The sequence below is a fragment of the Rhincodon typus genome, chromosome 6, assembly GCF_021869965.1.
Source record: "Rhincodon typus isolate 14 chromosome 6, sRhiTyp1.1, whole genome shotgun sequence".
NCBI classification, from domain to species: Eukaryota; Metazoa; Chordata; class Chondrichthyes; order Orectolobiformes; family Rhincodontidae; genus Rhincodon; species Rhincodon typus.
In genome coordinates this window covers 59,367,131-59,385,887 of record NC_063337.1, presented here as the reverse complement: position 1 = coordinate 59,385,887, position 18,757 = coordinate 59,367,131, and the positions used below count along the sequence as shown (strand labels likewise).

Sequence of the window (18,757 nt, the reverse complement as noted above, 5' to 3'; positions counted from 1 at the left end):
CCAAAATCGCATGCTTCTGCTAGTCAACTTAATCTCGCCAAAAATCCTTATACAGATTCTCCAGGTTTTCGAACTGCCAAATAAAACCAATAGCATCTCAAAATCAGAGGAGGCTTGGGGTTGTAATATTCCTTAACTAAATCCATCAACTCTTGAAAGGTTTTATTATCTGGTGCCGCAGATAAAGTTAGGCTCCTAATAACCAAAAATGCTGCAAGTGCGCTAGCAGTCTGAAAGTTTAATGGATGCTTTTCATCTACTTCATGTCACTTGCCCAAAAAAAAAACGCATTCTTTTCACATACTGGGCCCAGTATTCGACAGCAGGATTGAATGAGTCAAGCTTTCCAAGTGAAGGCATGATGCCAGAAATGCTTACCACAATTCAAAGATAACTGTTGCAAGCAAATTTTCTTCAGGAGTATACTATTTTCACTCATCGCCACTGAAATAACTGCACAGATGCTGGTATTCCGTCACTGAATCAACCTCTATTTACATGTACACAGCACATGAGTTCTGACCAGCCAACTCAGAGCCAGTTTCTAGAATGAGGAGACTGCCTGAATCTTCTGTTTATATTTGTCAGCCAGGGCTCCTTGATTGGCCCAGGTTAACTACCCCAATCAAGGGTCTCATAATCAATGAGATCCACCTGGCCCTTATTCTAATCAGTATGCCCAAATATTGATTCTCTAAGAGACAGATACCTCAAAAAAGCCGTTACTGAAATGTGTTGTATCTGGAATTGAGGTGGGATTGTGCGTTACTGGGTAACCAGCATTACCACTGATAAAGCTAGATGCAATTATTCTGAGAGGAGTTGTTCACAATTTATAGTAAAAGCATAGGCCTGAAATTTAGTCCACAAAATATTTGTTTTAGCACAATTCTTTGAAATGTTTCTTTCTGCTATTTTATCAGAGGCATTAACCAGTTTTAAAGTAAATAAACTTTCACAGATGAATGCATAAAGAAGCTGTTTGTTTATTTTCATGATTATTTTAATATTTGGGGGTACATTTTATCCTTTACTGCTGGGCAGAAAAATGGCAGGAGCAGAACTGTCATCAGTGAACAGTGGAAAAGGGGATAAATGTATATTTTGAAATAATGTTTCAAAGATTTGCTTCCATCATAGCTGGCAGATTATTGCTTGACTTGAGCTAATAAGATACAGCAAAATGTTACAAAAATACATCTTCTACTAATTTGCACCTATTGATATTATTATCCAGCTAAAGTATTGTACTAGTTTGAGAAATCATTCTAAATGTCACATGCTTTTTTTCTCCTTTTCTGACAGAAAATGTGTTGGTGTTTTTTGCTGCGGGCCTAACAAGCTCTCCAAGGAACTGCACAAGCTTAGCAATAAAACCAGTTCACACGGAACAAAATTTGAGTACAACAAAGAATCGTTCTCATGAAGATCAATAAGGAAGAGAAAATTAGCTATGAAAACGTGAAGTGCAATTATTAACTGATAATTAGCAGGATGTGCCTTATACAATCCCTTGTCACCAAAGAATGAACATATTGAATCAATGCCAATTCAGTAGTTGGTGTGGCAGAGGTACCAGTTTATGTATGGGGTTTGTCAATGTCAGTTTATCAATTGGTATTTTTCCAATATCAGTGAGTGAATACCAGCTATTTTATTTCTATTAGAACAATTTAATGGAAGGTTTGAAGTGTTGTTGCAGTTTTCATAAATCTATTTCTCATAAAAGAATTTACATGTAGCAGCAGAACTCAATTCTGACATATGGTGATGGGAAAATTGGATGTTGTACTCTGAAATGTCAAAACAGTCCATGCTTCTGTGTAACAATTATTTCCCCATACTATCTTAATTAGTGTAGTTTGCTGTAACTGGCTGAGAAGGAAAGTGCCTTTATATCATTTATACTTCCAAGAACTGGATATTAAAGCGTATTTATTGTATTAATAAGGTGGCTGGAAGTAAAGATTTCTTTTTCTCAAAATCTATGACATGACCATGATAATACACTTGTAAATGTGGTACTGATTAAGTGTCACTGGATTTTAAACATTGACTCTGCTTTCTCCCCACAGATGTTGCCTCATTTTTGTTTCAGATCTCCAGCATCTGCCTTTTTTTTTATATAATGCAAATTTGGTTTGTTGCAATCAGACCGGGTAGATTCCAATATTACTGAATCCTATCTATACAAATTGTGCTTCCTGAAGAATAATCAGAAGGCTGGTGATTTAAGAGACTGAGCCAGTGATAAATTTTGAATAACAGTTGTTCTCTTAATTTACTACATCAGACCCAACAGCTTTGTACTACAATTTTATCAACAAAAATTTTTGGAAGCGTTATGAATATGCAGAAGCAGTGATCATATTGTAGTGCATCACTTTAATGCACTAACATCCTGTGCCAGACAGTGTTAAATTATAGATTGTTCCAGAAGATTTATATCTAAGCTGTCTGTCATACGTAGAGAAGCAAAAATCTTAAAATGTAAAGAGAAAGACAGCCTGACCTGCTGCTGCGCAAATCCTGTTCGCTGGTTTACTGACAGTTTTTGGCAGAGATCTTGAAATGGGTTTTCTAAATAGTCTTTTTGTAGAGGTCTGATATTAGGAGACCTAAGGAAAAGAGTAATGAAGAAGCAAATTCAAACAAAAATTCAGAAGAGGAAGAATTAACGTGTTAACTATGGAAAAAAATCTTTGTCAACAAATTTCTAACCATTCAATGCCAGAAAGTGTCATCTCACTTTTTTCAATTTAATTTTTTAACTCCTTCAGCTTTCATCATTGTACAACCAAAACTGAGTATTCAGCTTGCTTGTTTCAACACTAAATTCACAGGGGACTGTCCTTAACATTTGTGCTGAGCTAAAGTGTCTATGTGGCGTATAACACGTACAATGATCTGATTGGTAGGACAAACACTTCACAACCTGCATTCTTTCTACTAACTAATTTAGATCCTTACAACAATATCTATCCTGAACACAGTTCTGGAAGGAATTTTTTTGTACAGCTACAGAGATTACTACTTCCTCACCTTCTGAGAATTGGATGAAGTTAAATAAATCCAATTTCTCTCTGATGGAAACCATGTTGTGTTATAATTTTTATTTTATCAACAAAACACCAGTCAGTTCATAGCTGAAGCCCAGTAGGGAATTTAGTTGGTAGATTGTTTACAATTTCTCACATCTGTCAAGTGTAAAATAAAGATGAATCCAACACCAAAAAGTTAACATTTTGGCTTTCTAACCAGATTTTGCCACATTAAGTAGTTTTGGCTACAAAGCATGATATCGAATCATCCTAATAATAATTACCATCGTCCATTTTTATATTGCTAGTCCTTTTTGAATTATTCAGAAGTCAATGGCAAAGAGTTTTTGGGAGCCAAATTTTAGTAATATCCATGTATAATTTTAAATTAAAACATTTAATTAGCCTTTACAATAATCCAAAACTACATGATTAATTAACATTGGTTGCGAAAAGTGACCAAAACGTTTCCTATGACTAGATAGAGAATCTCACTCTGTGAGCAGTTCTTTGTATATCACAACATATAGTCACAATGGTGTAGATCAGATCTTTTCTGGATTTTCCTATTAAGATTTTTATCCGACTTAGCAATATTGATAGTAAAAAAGTATTTTTCTACATTAGACCTTGTATACATTCCACTTCCACACCAATTTTGTGTAATATTTATGTTTTTAGTCACCTGGCGTTATTTCAGATCTGCATGTTATTCTGTGAGTAAAATGAGTAGACAGTAAGTATTGTAATGAACCACAATTCTTTAAGCGTTGAAGGTAATTGGGCAGAACTAACATTTGTTAGTATATCTTTCAATGATAGTTGATTAGTTGTTGCACATGTATTGATTTGTACTCTCTCCCTGAGTAATAGTTATTAAAGTGTTAACATATGAAGTACATCCTTATAATTTCAGGGCAGGAGGCAACATGGCCAATACATAGCTATGGATGTTAAACTTCAGTGAAAGTTGTAAAAAATAAGCATGAACATAAGACTTCCAGGGATATTAGAATGATAGAATAGAGTGCAGATCTGCCCAAAAGGGAAATATAAAGGAATAAATTGAGAACGACTGAATGACAATGAACAAATACGTGGCAAAGTCCCTGAAAGAAATACTTGGCAATAGATGCTTTTTCATTTTGGCATCACCTTGTCAACTGCTTTCTGGATCTTACATGTTTTCTTAACCTTTAATTCTACTAAACTTCAATAGTTTCAGGCTCAACTGTATCCAATCTTTCCGCATAACACATTAATTCCAAGGAATAGTCAAGTGAACATATATAGTCTGTAGAACTCTGTCAAAACTTATATATTCAATTCCCCTTGCAATAAATGCCAATATTTCATTTGCCTTCCTAACCTCATGCTGTGCCTACTTACTAACATTTTTACAGCTCATGCAAAGGACATTCAGATCACTTTATATCTTCAGGTACAATTTCTGCCTATTTAAATAATACACTGCTTTTGTATTCTTCCTAGTAAAGTGGGCAAGTTCATATCTTCCCACATTATTCTCCATCTACCAGATTTTTGTCCATTTATTTAATCTACTGATATCCCTTGCTAGACTCCTTTTGATTGATATACAACTTCAATTCTAAATCACATTGAAAATGTCTCTTTGGTTAGCACTCAGAATATGTGTAGAATTATGTAAAATGACATTCTTAGCTTTTTTATGGTCCAAAATGTTTAGGGAGAGGAATAGAATCATGTTGAAACTTCTCAGGGACAACTTCGATAGAGTGTGGATTATAGCTTTCTTATTTACAATATTGCTTAAGGTGACTCAACCCACTATCCATTCTATATAAAGTACAGAAAAGTTTGATGTTCCGTATGTAATAAAGTGCAACCTTTCTGTATTTGTTTATTTAATTGAATTTTATTTTCATGTTTTCCTTCAATCAAAAAAAATCACATTTACTTTAAATTTAGTTTTGTTTTTATAGGGTCCAGCTGTGAAAGATTGCATTAGGTAGCAAATTGAAACATTAAGGTGTGTTGGAACATTACCATCTACTGGAGTATTAGCACCATTACAATGGAAACAGAGGGCTAAGTTTTCTGGTGCATCATGTCTTGTAGCAACTTTTCTCAGAATCTTCTGCTCTTCATCTCATTCATAATGTAGCTGGGCTTGTTTCACAATTCTGATGCCAATGCATGGCAAGGAAGTCAGTAATGCTCAACATAGCGAGGACCTACCAGCCTTCTTGCTGCAGGGTTAGGGTTCACCCCCAGGATTATCCTCACTGATAATAACTGTATCCTTACTGATAATTGGGCAATTACCTCACTGTGGAGGGGCAGTTCCTGCATTGCAGTATTCGGTAACCCCAACCTTATTGCACTTGCATGCCACTTCAGAAGTGTATTCCAGGAACTGCCCCTCGTCAGTAAGATAATTGCCCAATTATCAGTGAGGACATGGCCCAGAAAGCAAAGCTTGCACTCACCTTTGTTGATTGGGACATGGAGGTGCTGGTGGATGGGGTAGTGGAGAGAAGAGCAATCCTTTTTCCTGCTGACTGCCAAAGGAGGTCAACCCAACAACCTGTAGCCTAATAGCAGCTTGGGTTAAGTGCGGGAAGAGGTTAAAGATCTTTTGTGCTCCACAAGTGTAAGTGCTGCTATCTTCTTTCTGCTATCTCTCTTACAGGGCTCCCATTTACTCTAACTCTGCTACTGCATACTTTTTCCACCAAAGTTCATGGGCTATGACTCCTCAGTATTGCATACATTATGTTTATGCAATAACCCTAAACCACCTTATCCTTCCAAACTCCTTCTGCCCTTTGCACTTCCTATTCCTTAACTGGGGACTCACTACCTCTTCTACTCCTGCATCACTCTTCATCGCTCTTGCATCAACTTGCAACATACTTAATCATTCTTTTTGTCTCATCACAGGAAAAACTGGCCCAACAGCCAGACTGATATGTCCCCATCACCACCCAACTGACTTAGCTGTAATCCCTGGACTGGCACTTGATCTGCAGGATTGACTGTTGCCCAATCCATGAACTGAAAGTATACAAATCCCAGAACTCTAGATGGACCAAGCATCTGACTAACCATGCCAATATCCTAGATTAGAATCAGATGAGCCCCCAAACTGACTGTAAACCCCCTTGACCCCACAAGGGTTGCTCCTGTTTGTGCAATTTTATTGCTATCTAACCTGCTGGCACATGCTACTGATGTGATGTTGACATAGCCCAGTGTTGTACAGTGACATGTCCAGACCCTTGACTATTCAGTGCTTACTACCATGACAAGCTTCCCATTTTTTTCCTTTGTACTAAAAATCAATGCAAGATACAAAAGCTGGCAGGCTCCAAGTAAGTGTAAAGTGAGCGAGCAATATAAAAGTTAGCTAAGAATCATAAAATTCACTCCATGTAGATTCATTTGATGTATGTGTTTGCATGCAAAGTTGACCTGGAAGAAGCATACAAGTCATAGATTTCCCTGAGCTCCAAAGTAAGATATTGAAGAACTTAAATGGTTGTATGTGTTGCTGTGAGATGTGATGAGGCTGGTGGTTTGCTGCTGGTAACTTCTGTGAACCAAGGATTGAGGAGAATGATAGCTCCAGAGCATGGAGGGACATTGTGATGAAGACACAATTAGATGCTGGTCAAGTCAAGCAATCAATGAGTTGCAACTGCCAGATACCCACTCTGACTTGCCTGTTGGGAATTTGTTCTATCTAGTTTCTCAGGAAGGAGAGGAGATTGGAGGTGTTGTATAAACATAGGGAGTTGAGGCTGGATGAAGGCCCAGAGAAACAAGCAGTAAGCTGTGACACCGGGTAACAGCTCTGATTTTCATGTTGGAAATTGGTGCCATTTACTTTCAGGGTAAGAAGTGGGGAATGGGAAGCTGTGTAGAAATGGAGCAAATTGGGCAAATAATGAGATGCAGATGAATGGAAATAAGGTATTTGCCACTGAATAGCAAGATTCTGAAGTCACCATTTATAACTTGAGGAAAATTAGAAAATGTCAACAAAACTGTTCTTTTCATTCTCACTGTAGTTTCCCAACTTGTCAATTTTCATGCCACACTAGGGAGGGTCATTTCTGTTCAGCAGGTCATATTGTCTGACTCTGTACAATATTTTGTCAGCATGGTGGGGTGAAGGTAGTACCTCCAAACTGCACAGCTCCATTATGGGAATAGGCATCTCCTAGTTCCCCACCATTTTGATGAAGTCAGGCTAGCTCCTCCATGACTCATAATTCACAGCATTCCAGTCAAGTCAAGAATCATAAATTGGACTTGGCAACCTATTGAAAAAAATGTTTCATCCATATCCTCGTCTGGCCCATCCATTTCCCATGCTCCTTGTATAATCTGTATTAATTCAGTGCCAACTCATGGTTTGCAGTCGCTCGTCATGGTACCTCATACTCCCCATACAAACCACGCCCTTTGATGTCCATTTGCCTACCATGCACTATGTACTTTATAAATAAGCCATCTGATAAAAATGGCAAGTGTAGTAAAAAGAACTTACATTCAGAGATATTCTTTGAACAAAAAAGTGTTGTTCCTACAACTCTACACAAGATCCAATCAGTCAGACCCATTAAGTATCATTAACAGCGGCCTCAAATTCTTCTTGTTTCTAGATCTTGTCCAAATAATCATTGAGACATTGATGGAACAGTTTGCAGAGAAAACAAACCTTAACCTAACCATTTAAAAATGTCAGTTAAGCAAAGTTAAAAATTCACTCTTTATAAAAGAGTTCCTGCAGAAATCAGATGTGGACAGATGGAAACCTAGATTTTTTAAAATTTACTTTCCTTTTAAAGAACATTTTTCAATATGTTTATTTTTCAAGCAGATCCACACTTACTGTTATATTGTTCATTGGTTTTATACGTGGTGAATGTGTATGGAAGGGCCGTGAATTGTTACTGAATCTTCAGGCAGAAGATGAAGGGCAATGGAGAGTTACTGGGATGCATTAATTAGCATGGAGAGGGAAAGAGCCATGGCAGTGTGTGGGGATGCTGAGATAGTGTGCGAGGTGAGTAATCGTATGCCTGACTGCTTTTATTCTGATTGGAAAGTGGGCCTTCTAGCCAGTTCACCTTAGTTCTTGTTTGCTCCAGGGACTGTCTGGGACCTGTTTCTTGGGTCAGCGCACCTGATGCTATCTGCCCCCTCTCCATACCCCTTCCCAATGTGAAAATTGCATGTAGCTGGATGCTTTATATCAAAGCAGTGCTGCAATGTCAGGAAATTTCCCAGTCTAAGCAATCCACCCAAGTAGTGAAAATCCAGCCCATAATATTATTTATACATTGAATGTAAACGTCATGTGCATTTAATTGTGGCTTTCAAGAACTCAGGATGCTCCAAAGCACTTTACTGCTAATAATTGTCTTTATAAATATAGACACAAGAGGTAATGGTTTTAGAAATGACTCCATGAGCCAGATGCAGGCATTGCACTTTTTTTTTGTAAAACAAGCAGTTGTTTGCTTTAGGCAGATTGTCTGAGAATGCAGTGAAGAACAATGTATTAAACCAGATTAAAGTGTAAACCGACAATAAAACCATATCTTGTGATTCATAGTACCAATCCAGCAGCATGATAAAGCAGTATGAATTGAAGGGAAGTGCAGTCCAGATACATCTTTTGTTTAGAGAATAATAATTCTACAATACTCCCCCTCCAATAATGCATTATTTCTAAAGATTTTGTTTTTAGTTTATTTACTGACCTGATATTCCATACTGAAACCTCTGCCATTCTCTCCTTTTAAGATGTTACTTTAAAACCTATATCTGTGATGAAACTTTATTTGTCCATCCAAATATTGCTTCATGTGGCTTGATATTTAAATTTAACAATGTTCCTTTGAATCACCTTGGGATGTCTTACTATGTTAAAGGTGCTGTGTAGATACAAGGTGGTGTGGCATTTCTGAAATGGTCCTTTCCTCATGTTATTTTTCATAGTTTACCCAGAGTACTTTTATTAGGATGGCAGATGTTATTACTGGATAAGTCAGATTCCAGACTGAAATTTGGCTTGATAGATTTTTTTTTGGTTTTTAACAAGGTGATCTTTCACTGAAATAGAAACACACAATGTTGCAGATTAGTTTTAATAATAAAGTATAAGTTTATTATGCAAAGGAAATTATGACATAGAATAAACCAGAACATTTACATATAAGAGACAATAAGGTGCAGAGCTGGATGAACACAGCAGGCCAAGCAGCATCATAGGAGCAGAAAGGCTGACGTTTCGGGCCTAGACATCCAGCTCTGCACCTTGTTGTCTCGGATTCTCCAGCATCTGCAGTTCCTGCTATCTCTCTTCACATTTACATATAACTCAAGTTTAAAGATTTTGAAACACATGCTAAAATGCAATCACATTAATCTGGAAGGATAGCTGAGAGGCATAAAACCTACCCCATGTAGGTTCATAATAATCCTTTTTTAGAGGTGACCTTGAAAGAAATTGAAAAATAGGTGATGCCTGCACAGTTCATTGGTAATCTTGAATTGCTTCAAACCTGAGAGAGCCTTCTTTTTGAATTGATAGTACTGCCCAATAATCCATGCAGTAAGTTTAGCATTTTGACTCAATTATATTAAAGGATTGTGGTTATACATTTAGGTTAGGTTCAAGAATCAAAATAAGTGTGCAAAGGAATTCTGAACTCTTCTGGTTTATTAGAAGACTGCTTATTTTTATTATTGTTTGGTGAGCAAGCTTCTGTAATATCTGAGTAATGACATACAATGATATAACATACAGCAAAAAAGAAGCACAAATGTCACTGATAATTCAAGAGACATTTTTTTAGTTGCAATGAAATGTTTTTTTTAAATATGCAGAACATTTAACAATTTATTTACAATTAATAAGCTTGCCTATTCAAAGTTAAAATAGGATGCATGTTCATAGTTGTCATTACTACAAAAGACAGCATTTTCCCAGTACATACATAGTGCTGCCTTTGCAGACAATTCCAATTTTCCACTGATTTATGAAGGATGAGTTTCTATTATGAGCTACATTGGGATATTCTCTTTTTGATTTTCTATTGGAATCTTTAATTGGCACTAAATATCAATTAGCATCAGATTCTATGGTACCCTACTTATTGTATAACAAGGACTGAGAACTTTTATTTAGTACATTAACATAATGAAGCATTCCAAGATGTTTCACAGTAACATAATCAAGCAAAATATGATGCAAACCACAAAAGGGAGATGCTAGATCAGAAAATGAAAAGCTTGATTAAAGAGGTGAGTTTAAAAAGTGTCTTAATCCATGAAAATGAAGTGGAGAGATCTAAGATAGGAATTTCAGATCTTGGGTCCTAAGCATGAAGGCATGGCCACCAATGGTGGAATGATTTGATTGGGAATGTAGACCAGAATAAAAGGGGCACTATTTCTTGGAGGGGTGTGCAGATGGAGAGGGACAAACCATGGAAGGATTTGCAAACAAGGATGAGAACTTAAAAATCAGGATGTTGCTTGACTGGGAGATCAGCAAGTAAAGGGGTGAAAACAACTCACTGTGAGTTCAGAGACTGAAAATTCCTGGGTGGCTTCAAGTTTAGAGAGAACAGATGGTGGGAGATCAGTCAGGAGTAAGTTTAAATGTTCCAGAATTTTTTGAGTGTATAAGCAAAGGCAAGGATGAAAACTTCTGCAAGAAACATTTTCCAGTATGTTTGTACATTATTTCCAAAATCCTGTTGTGCTTTGACAGCTTGTTATGTTTTGTACCACACAAGAGTTCAACATTTGGCATTTTTTAAAATTCATTATTTTACTAGATTAATTGGAAAGTTGGGTAATTAGATTAGTACAGTGTTTCTCTCTGTATGTAACACCATGAACAAGGAACAAAAGTAAGCCACTTGATTCTCAAGCCTGTTCCCTCATTCAATAAGATTATGAATGATCTGATTTTAATTTCAAAACTGCATTCCTGTATACTCCCAATAATTTTCAACCCTTTGGTAATCAACAATCTACCTATCTCTGCCTTAGAAATACATAATGTTCTGCATTCACTACCTTTTAAAGAAGGGAATTTCAAACACATGCAGCCCCCTGGGAGAAATGTTCTTTCCTCAGCTCTCTCTTAAATCCTTTTAACTTTTTTTTAAAACTATGACCCCCTAGTTCTAGATACTCCCACAAGAAGAAGCATCCTTTCCACATTCACCCCATAAAGTTCCTTCAAAGATTTATATGTTTCAATCAAATTATCCCTGCTTATCTTAAACTCTAGAGGATACAGGCCTAACCTGTTGCCTTTCCTCATAAGCAGGCTGCTCATTCCTGATATTAGTCCAGTAAAGATTATCTGAATTGCTTCCAGAACATTTTCCCTCCAAAAGTGCGGTGACTAGTTCTATATACAGTACTCCAGATGTGGTCACCAATGCTGTGTATAACTGAAGCATAACCTCCCTACTCTTGCATTCAATTTTCCTTGCAATAAAACATAAACATTTAATTGGTTTTACTGATTGATTGCAGAACCTTCATATGAACCTTTCGCAATTCATGCGCTAAGGCAGCCAGATATCTCTGCATCTTGAAGCTCTGCAACCTCTCAACATTTAGCTAATATGCTTTTTTATTCTTTCTGGCAAAATGGACAACTTCACATTTTCCCACATTGTATCCTATTTTCCAGATCTTTCCCCACTCACTTTATCTATATCCATTTTTAGGCTCCTTATGTCCTCTTCAGAACTGACTTTCCTGCCAACCTTTTTGCCATCAGCAAATTAACTACCACACATTTGGTCCCTTCATCCACATCATTTATATGAAATCCATCAGGATCTGGGGACTTGTAAACTTGTAGTTGCAACAATTTACTCACTAATACTTCCCAGATGAATGTAATTATCTTGAATTCCTCCCATCCTTTCAATTCCCAATTTGTAACTATTTCTGGGATGTTAAATATATTGTCTCTAGTGAAGGGTAATGCACAATATCCTTTCAATTTTCTGCTGTCTCCTTATCCTCCATTACTTATTCACCAGGCCCATTTTTTATAGGAACAGCATTTAATTTGTTATTCTACCTGCTTTTATATTTTTGGCTATCTTTCTCTCATGCTCTAATTTTCTCTCCATATTAATTTATTGGTAATTCTTTCCTTTTTTAAAATATTCTGTCAAATCTTCTGTCCTGCCACACATCTTTGTACAACTATATGTCTTAGCTTTCAGTTTGACACTATCTTTGACTGTTTCTGTTAACCACAGTTAGCAGGTCCATTCCTAGGAATTTTTCTTATCTGTTGGAATGTATTTTTTCTGCACTTGCTGGAATATCCCGTTAAATGTTTGCCACTGCATCTCTGTTGACCTATCTCTTAATCTTAATTGCCCTTGTTTAAGTTCAAAATAGTAGTCTTGGACCCACACATCTCTCCCTTAAACTTTATGTAAAATCCATTCATATAATGGTCACTGCTATCCAGGAGTGCTTTCACTCTGAGGTCAGTAATTAATCACATCTCAATGGTCAAAACCAGGTCTAGTATAGCCTCATCTCTAGTTGGTGCCATAATATGTTGGTTTAAGAAATTGTCCTGAAAACATTCAATGAATTCCTTGTCTGGACTACTTCTTCCTGCCTGATTTTTATAGTCTATATGTAAAGTAAAATCTCCACGATAATTACTTTACCCTTTCGGCAAGTTCCCATTATTCTTTCCTTGATACCCTGTCCTACTATGTGGCTACTGTAAGGGGGACTGTATGTAACTCCCATAAATGACCTCTTGCTTTTATCATTCCTTACCTCAACTCAGACTGCCTCTATATCCTGGTTTCCTAAATTTGGGTCTTGCCTCTCTATTGTGCCAATATCGTTGTCAACCTGTCCTTTCTGAATGTCACAAACTCTTCAGTTTTCAGTTGCCAGTTTAGGCCAACCTGCAGCCACTTTTCAGTAATGGACATTAGATCGTACATATTTTGTAGAATTTGTACTGCTTTATTTCAAATGCTATGTACAGTCAAATATGGAGACTTAAATTATGACTATTTTTTAATCTCAAGTTTTTCCTTCCTGCATATTGCAATAATACTGTTAATGATTACTACCTTACTCTATTGATCTGCTTTTATAGGAAAAGAATAAAATAGTTATTGTGAAATGAATAAAAAGAAAACAAATAATCTACCTGCTGTGACAATTGGACAGAAAGGCCATCATAACCTATTAAAAATATGAAAAGTTGAGTTATTTTACTTTAGTATTACACGAACTTTGTTAATATGTTTGAGATGTGCTCCATCTTTTAGTTATATGCTGAAGCCATTATTTCTGCATTGATTAAAATATATCAATGTTTAGCGCCCCAAAGTTTAGTTGTGCAATTTAAACATTGGAGGCAAAATTTCTCCATCCAATAACTCGATGGGCTAGATTTCCCTGCCAAAATAAAAGTGAGGCTAATAGTACTCCTCATTATTTCAGTATGAAGAGGAGGATAATGTCAGGCAAGGAACTCAAATATTCAAAACCTATCCAAGTTGTACTGCTCTACTGGCAACTTGTCAAATAAAAACTGCATTACTATCTCTCTAACTGTTTTACCCAACAGTAATGCAGTAGGTATCACTTATTGCTTGTCAACCTCTGATACTGAAAATTTAACAATTACAATCAGTCTAATTTCTTTACATTTTAATAGTTGAAAATATAAAATTTCTCTTTTAACTTTACCTATCTGCATCTTTCTCTTTTCCAATTCAACTTTTTTTTAAAATTTTACTTTTACTTTCTCTGCCTGAATTGACACTGAATTCACCCTTATTTCCTTTCCAGTCATTCAGTCTGATTTATTAAGGAGATACTATCACTTGCCCTGATGAGTTGGTCCCAGATGTCCAATTTTCTTAGCTGGCACATTATTAGATTGCACTTTCAACAACTTTGTCTTGCAAAAAGAATTAAATATTCGAGTGCAAGTCCATCTATGCTGATAGTATTAGCTATGCTGCTACACCCAAAGCTGATAAGTTAATAATGTGTTTATACGTTTATGTGCTCGTTGCAGAACAGTAATTTCATAGACTATAGAAAAACTTTAGTAAAGTTAAAAGGCTAAGTTATATTCTGTACTGAGAAGACAAAATTATTAAGAATTTAAGTCATCATGAACCATTAAGGTATTGCTGCTTGTAGTATCGGCATGGATTATTCTAACAGGAGTTGTTCATTCCGGGGTCCAATGTATTTTATTCATTCAGGGTAATAGCTAAGATTGGCAACATTTGATCTCATTATGCCTGTACTTTTTATAGAATCCCTACAGTGTGGAAGTCCATTAGGCCCATCAAGTCCTCACTGACCCTCTGAAGAGCATCCCACCCAAATGCTCCTCCACCACCCACTCTATGCCTGTAACTCTACACTTCCCATAGCTAATTCACGTAGCTTGCACATCTCTGAACACTACGGGCAATTTAGTATGGCCAGTCCACCTAACCTGCTCATCTTTGGACTGTGGGAGAAAACTGGACCACCCAGAGGAAACTCATGCAGACACGGGGATAATGTGGAAACACCACACAGTCTGCCAAGTGTGGAAGCAGTCCCAGGTCCCTGGTACTGTGAGGCTATTGAGCCATCGTACCACTTTAATTTAGTAATACTAAGATGGGTGTTGGAGAAAAACAGCATTAATGCCTTGAACTGTGGGACACACAGAATACTGAGGTCTGGATTTTACAGGCCATTGTGGGCTGTAAAATAAATTGGCAGACCTGTAAAATAGGACACAGTACCACCAGCTATGTACTACAGCCTGCCCATCCAAACCATAGTTATACGGGTGACAGGACATGTCAGGAGAGTTGCCTGTGGGCCAATTAGGGAATGTAGGTCTATCATTGACAGCCATAGGTGAGGTGTTGGAAGACTGAAGGTTGGCTAATGTGGTGCAATTATTTAAGAAAGGCTGTAAGGAAAAACCAGGGAACTATAGACCGGTGAGCCTTACATCAGTGATGGGTAGATTGTTGGAGAGCATTCTGAAGAACAGTATTTACATGCATTTGGAAAGACAAGGACTGATTAGGGATAGTCAACTTGGCTTTGCACATGGGAAATCATGTCTCACAAACTTGATCGAGTTTTTCGAAGAGGTGAGGGATGACTGATGAAGGCAGAATGGTAGACATTGTCTGTATGGACTTTAGACTGGTTAGTAAGGTTAGATCACATAACATCCATGAACAGCTAGCCAACTGGATACAAAATTGACTTGAAGGTAGGAGACAGAGCGTGGTGGTAGTTGTTCAGACTGAAGACCTGTGACCAGTGGTGTGCCACGAGGATCAGTGCTGGGTCCACTACCTTTCATCACTTACATAAATGATTTGAATATGAATATAGGAGGTATGGTTAGTAAGTTTTCAGATGACACCAAAATAGGTGGTATAGTGAACAGTGAAGAAGATTATCTCAGAGTGCAATAGGACCTTGATCAGATAGGCCTATAGGATGAGGAGTGGCAGGCAGTGTCTAATTTAGATAAATATAAGGTGTTGCAAGCCAGGGCAGGACTTATACAATTAATGGTATGACCCTGGGGAGTGTTCCAAACAAAGAGATCATGGGGTGCAGGGGTATGGTTTCTTGGCAGTGGAGTTGCAAGTACATAGGGTGGTGAAGGCAGCATTTGGCACACTTGCCTTCATTGGTATAAGAATTGGGTCATCATGTTGCAGCTGTACAGGACATTGATGAGGCCACTTTTAGAATATGGTGTAAAATTCTGCTCACCCTTCTTTAGGAAGAATATTGTTAAACTGAGAGGGTGCAGAAAAGACTTACAGGGATGTTGCCGGACTGAAGGTTTTGAGTTATAGGGAGAGGTTAAATAGGCTGGGGCTTCTTTCCCTGTAGCGTTGGAGGCTAAGGGATGACCTTGTAGAAGTTTATAAAATCATGAGAGGCATGGATAAGGTGAATAGCCAAGGTCTTTTTTTCGGGTTGGGGAGTCCAAAAATAGAGGGCATAAGTTTAAGGTGAGAGGGGAAAGATTTAAAAGGGACCTGATAGATTACTTTTTCACGCAGACAATGGTGCGTGTATGGAACAATCTGCCAGTGGAAGTGGAAGTGGTGGAGGCGGGTACAATTACAACATTTAAAAGGCACCTGGATGAATATATGAATAGGAAGGGTTTAGAGGGATATGGACTAAATGCTGGAAAATGGAACTAGGTCAGATTGGGATGTCTGCTTGGTGCAGAAGTGTTGGATCGAAGGGTCTGTTTCCATGCTGTATGACTCCATGATTCTAAATAATGACTATTTAAGGGCCTTATCTCACCACTGTACTGATTTAACATGTCAGAAGAGATCTGACCCTGCAGGCTGGTGTTTAGTTAACAGGTGCTGGGGGAAGTGGGGTGTTTTATGTCTACCCTCCCCATGTCTACAGCCTGGCCTGCCCAACAAGCTCCCCACATCAACTATACCCTTTGCCAGAGTATGCAAACCTGGCCAAGGTACATTTTTTGACTTACCTGGAGCTTAATGTCTCTGCAATATCCTTGGTACAGTAATAGCAGTGCCCACAACTCTCAGTGGCACTGTAAATCTGCCATCTTCTATTTGGTCGTTAGCTCAGTTGCAGGACTTTCCTGAAAAATGGCTACGGTCTGATCTTGTAATGATTAAAGCCTCGTTGGTCAAAAGATGGAAGTGGGGCAAGCTGGCAAAGCAGATGTGGAGTAATCTTCAACATTTATGCTGGGATGTGAGAAGCCCATCCCACGCCCAGCTCCCATATTGTTGACAGTATTAGCTTGAGCGTTACATGAGTGCCCAGGAAATTTGCACATTAGGCAGATTATAATATCACTGTGTAACACTGATTTGATACATGATTGCCATTTCTGATTCTGATATTCTAGCTAACATCCTATCAATCATGAGCAACTGAACATGGGTTTGGCAGTGTTGGGAACCCTTCCGAACTCTTGTTTGATCTTTCACTCATCCCCAGCCAGAATGCACCTTGTCTTTAAGTCATGCAAGCCATGCAATGAATTGGCACCAGCATGGCCCCCATCTGGCTGAGACATACAACCATTCAGCAGCACATTGAGTATTAGGTTGTGTACCATAATCATCATAATTATCAGTCTGTATAAAGTTTACATATTGCCTTCATTGCTTTGAATGGATTTGGAGTAATCTCGAAACTTGACCCCGCACTTGATTTTGGAGCTATCCAATCCCTCAAAGCTTTTATCGGTCAGGGTTTACGTATTTCAATATTATTTTAGTGAAGGTTTTAATATTCATTTAATAATCTGCCAGAACAACGGAAAAAGAGTAATATTCCCATTTATTCCCCACTGGGAATGCTCCATTGTACACTTTGTTTATCTAACTTCCCCTGGAATCCTCTCTGAAGTAAGGTATTCAACTATTAGTGAATCCAACTCATGTCTTTGCTTCAGGGAGTCAATGGATTCTAATTAGTTGATTTTAATTTTTAATTAGCTGTTAGATGCTGGGAATTCTCCCTCACATAAGTACTTATCAAATGTCCATATTATTTAATTACACAAATGTGAAGTATCCAATATATTATTCCTTTTGAGAGAGAAAAATCCAATCTACCCAATTGCCATGGTAAAAATCTCAAAATCCTAAATATTCAAATGTAAGTCCAACTAACGGCTATCAGAAAAATCTAGCCCAACGGAGAGTTACACAAGAGGTGAACATAATGGGAAAGATTATGCAGCAATGGGAGAACTGTTATGATGAGGTACTAGGTTGTTTCAGGTTTTCTGAGCAGACAAAACTTTTATCCTGTACTTAAGACTGATTGTTTGTGGGTTCAGTGTCAGTGCATTATGTTTTATTTTCTGTAGCACCAGATTGTAATTGTCACTTTATAATATATTAACATTTTTATATTCATCAGTACTCAGTGTTGAACTGACAATTCACATAACTGTTTGGTAGGTACTCTGGTATTCATCACGATCACTGAGCAAAGGCTGCCTCTCCTCAAAGGTGGAATCTTGTTTCTTCTTCTTACATGCCTGCGTAATAGTACAATTAAATAGGGTTGTCACCAAGCAGCCAACCACTGCAGCACTCAGCAGCCAAGGCCAGATCTGCTGAGCTTCATGAAAATAAGGACTCAGAATTTCCTGAATTGTAGGTGGTACTGAAAAATACAAGGGAGAATAAAGAAATGTGTTTTAAAAAAGGTCACTTGAAGACAAACTTTCACAGAACACTGAGAAATAGTATAGCACAAAACGAGGCCATTTGGTCAACTATGTCTGCATCTGCTCTTTGAATGAGCATTACAGCTAGTCCCATTCTCCTACCTTATCCTTGTAACTCTGCATATTCTTCCATTATAGATTATCAAATTCCTATTGAACCTGCTTCCACTACATTTTCAGGCAGTGCATTCCAAATTTTAACCATTTGCTGCATAGGTAATTGTTTTTACTCATAGGTAATTGGTCCTTTTGCCAATTACCTTAAATCTATGGTAGTAGGAACTGCAGATGCTGGAGAATCCGAGATAACAAGGTGCAGAGCTGGATGAACACAGCAGGCCAAGCAACATCATAGGAGCAGAAAGGCTGATGTTTCGGGCCTAGACCCTTCATCAGACCCTTTTCTGAT

At 37.6% G+C, this 18,757-nt stretch overlaps 2 protein-coding genes across 6 annotated transcripts in view; one reads left to right on the top strand and one right to left on the bottom strand.

Annotated features, from left to right (window-relative positions):
- The window catches only part of LOC109915161 (NADPH oxidase 4), a 177,469-nt gene extending 175,522 nt beyond the window's left edge, over nucleotides 1-1,947 (top strand). For all 5 annotated transcript variants that reach the window (XM_048598336.1, XM_048598335.1, XM_048598334.1 and 2 more), the window contains one exon: nucleotides 1,306-1,947. In XM_048598336.1, the coding sequence (XP_048454293.1) occupies nucleotides 1,306-1,426 (121 nt within the window). In that variant the 3' untranslated portion in view covers nucleotides 1,427-1,947. The remainder of the gene's footprint in view (nucleotides 1-1,305) is intronic.
- Nucleotides 1,948-18,057: 16,110 nt separating this feature from the next.
- The window catches only part of tyr (tyrosinase), a 71,564-nt gene continuing 70,864 nt past the window's right edge, over nucleotides 18,058-18,757 (bottom strand). The window contains exon 5 of the mRNA XM_048598371.1: nucleotides 18,058-18,284. Within this exon, the coding sequence (XP_048454328.1) occupies nucleotides 18,058-18,284 (227 nt within the window). The remainder of the gene's footprint in view (nucleotides 18,285-18,757) is intronic.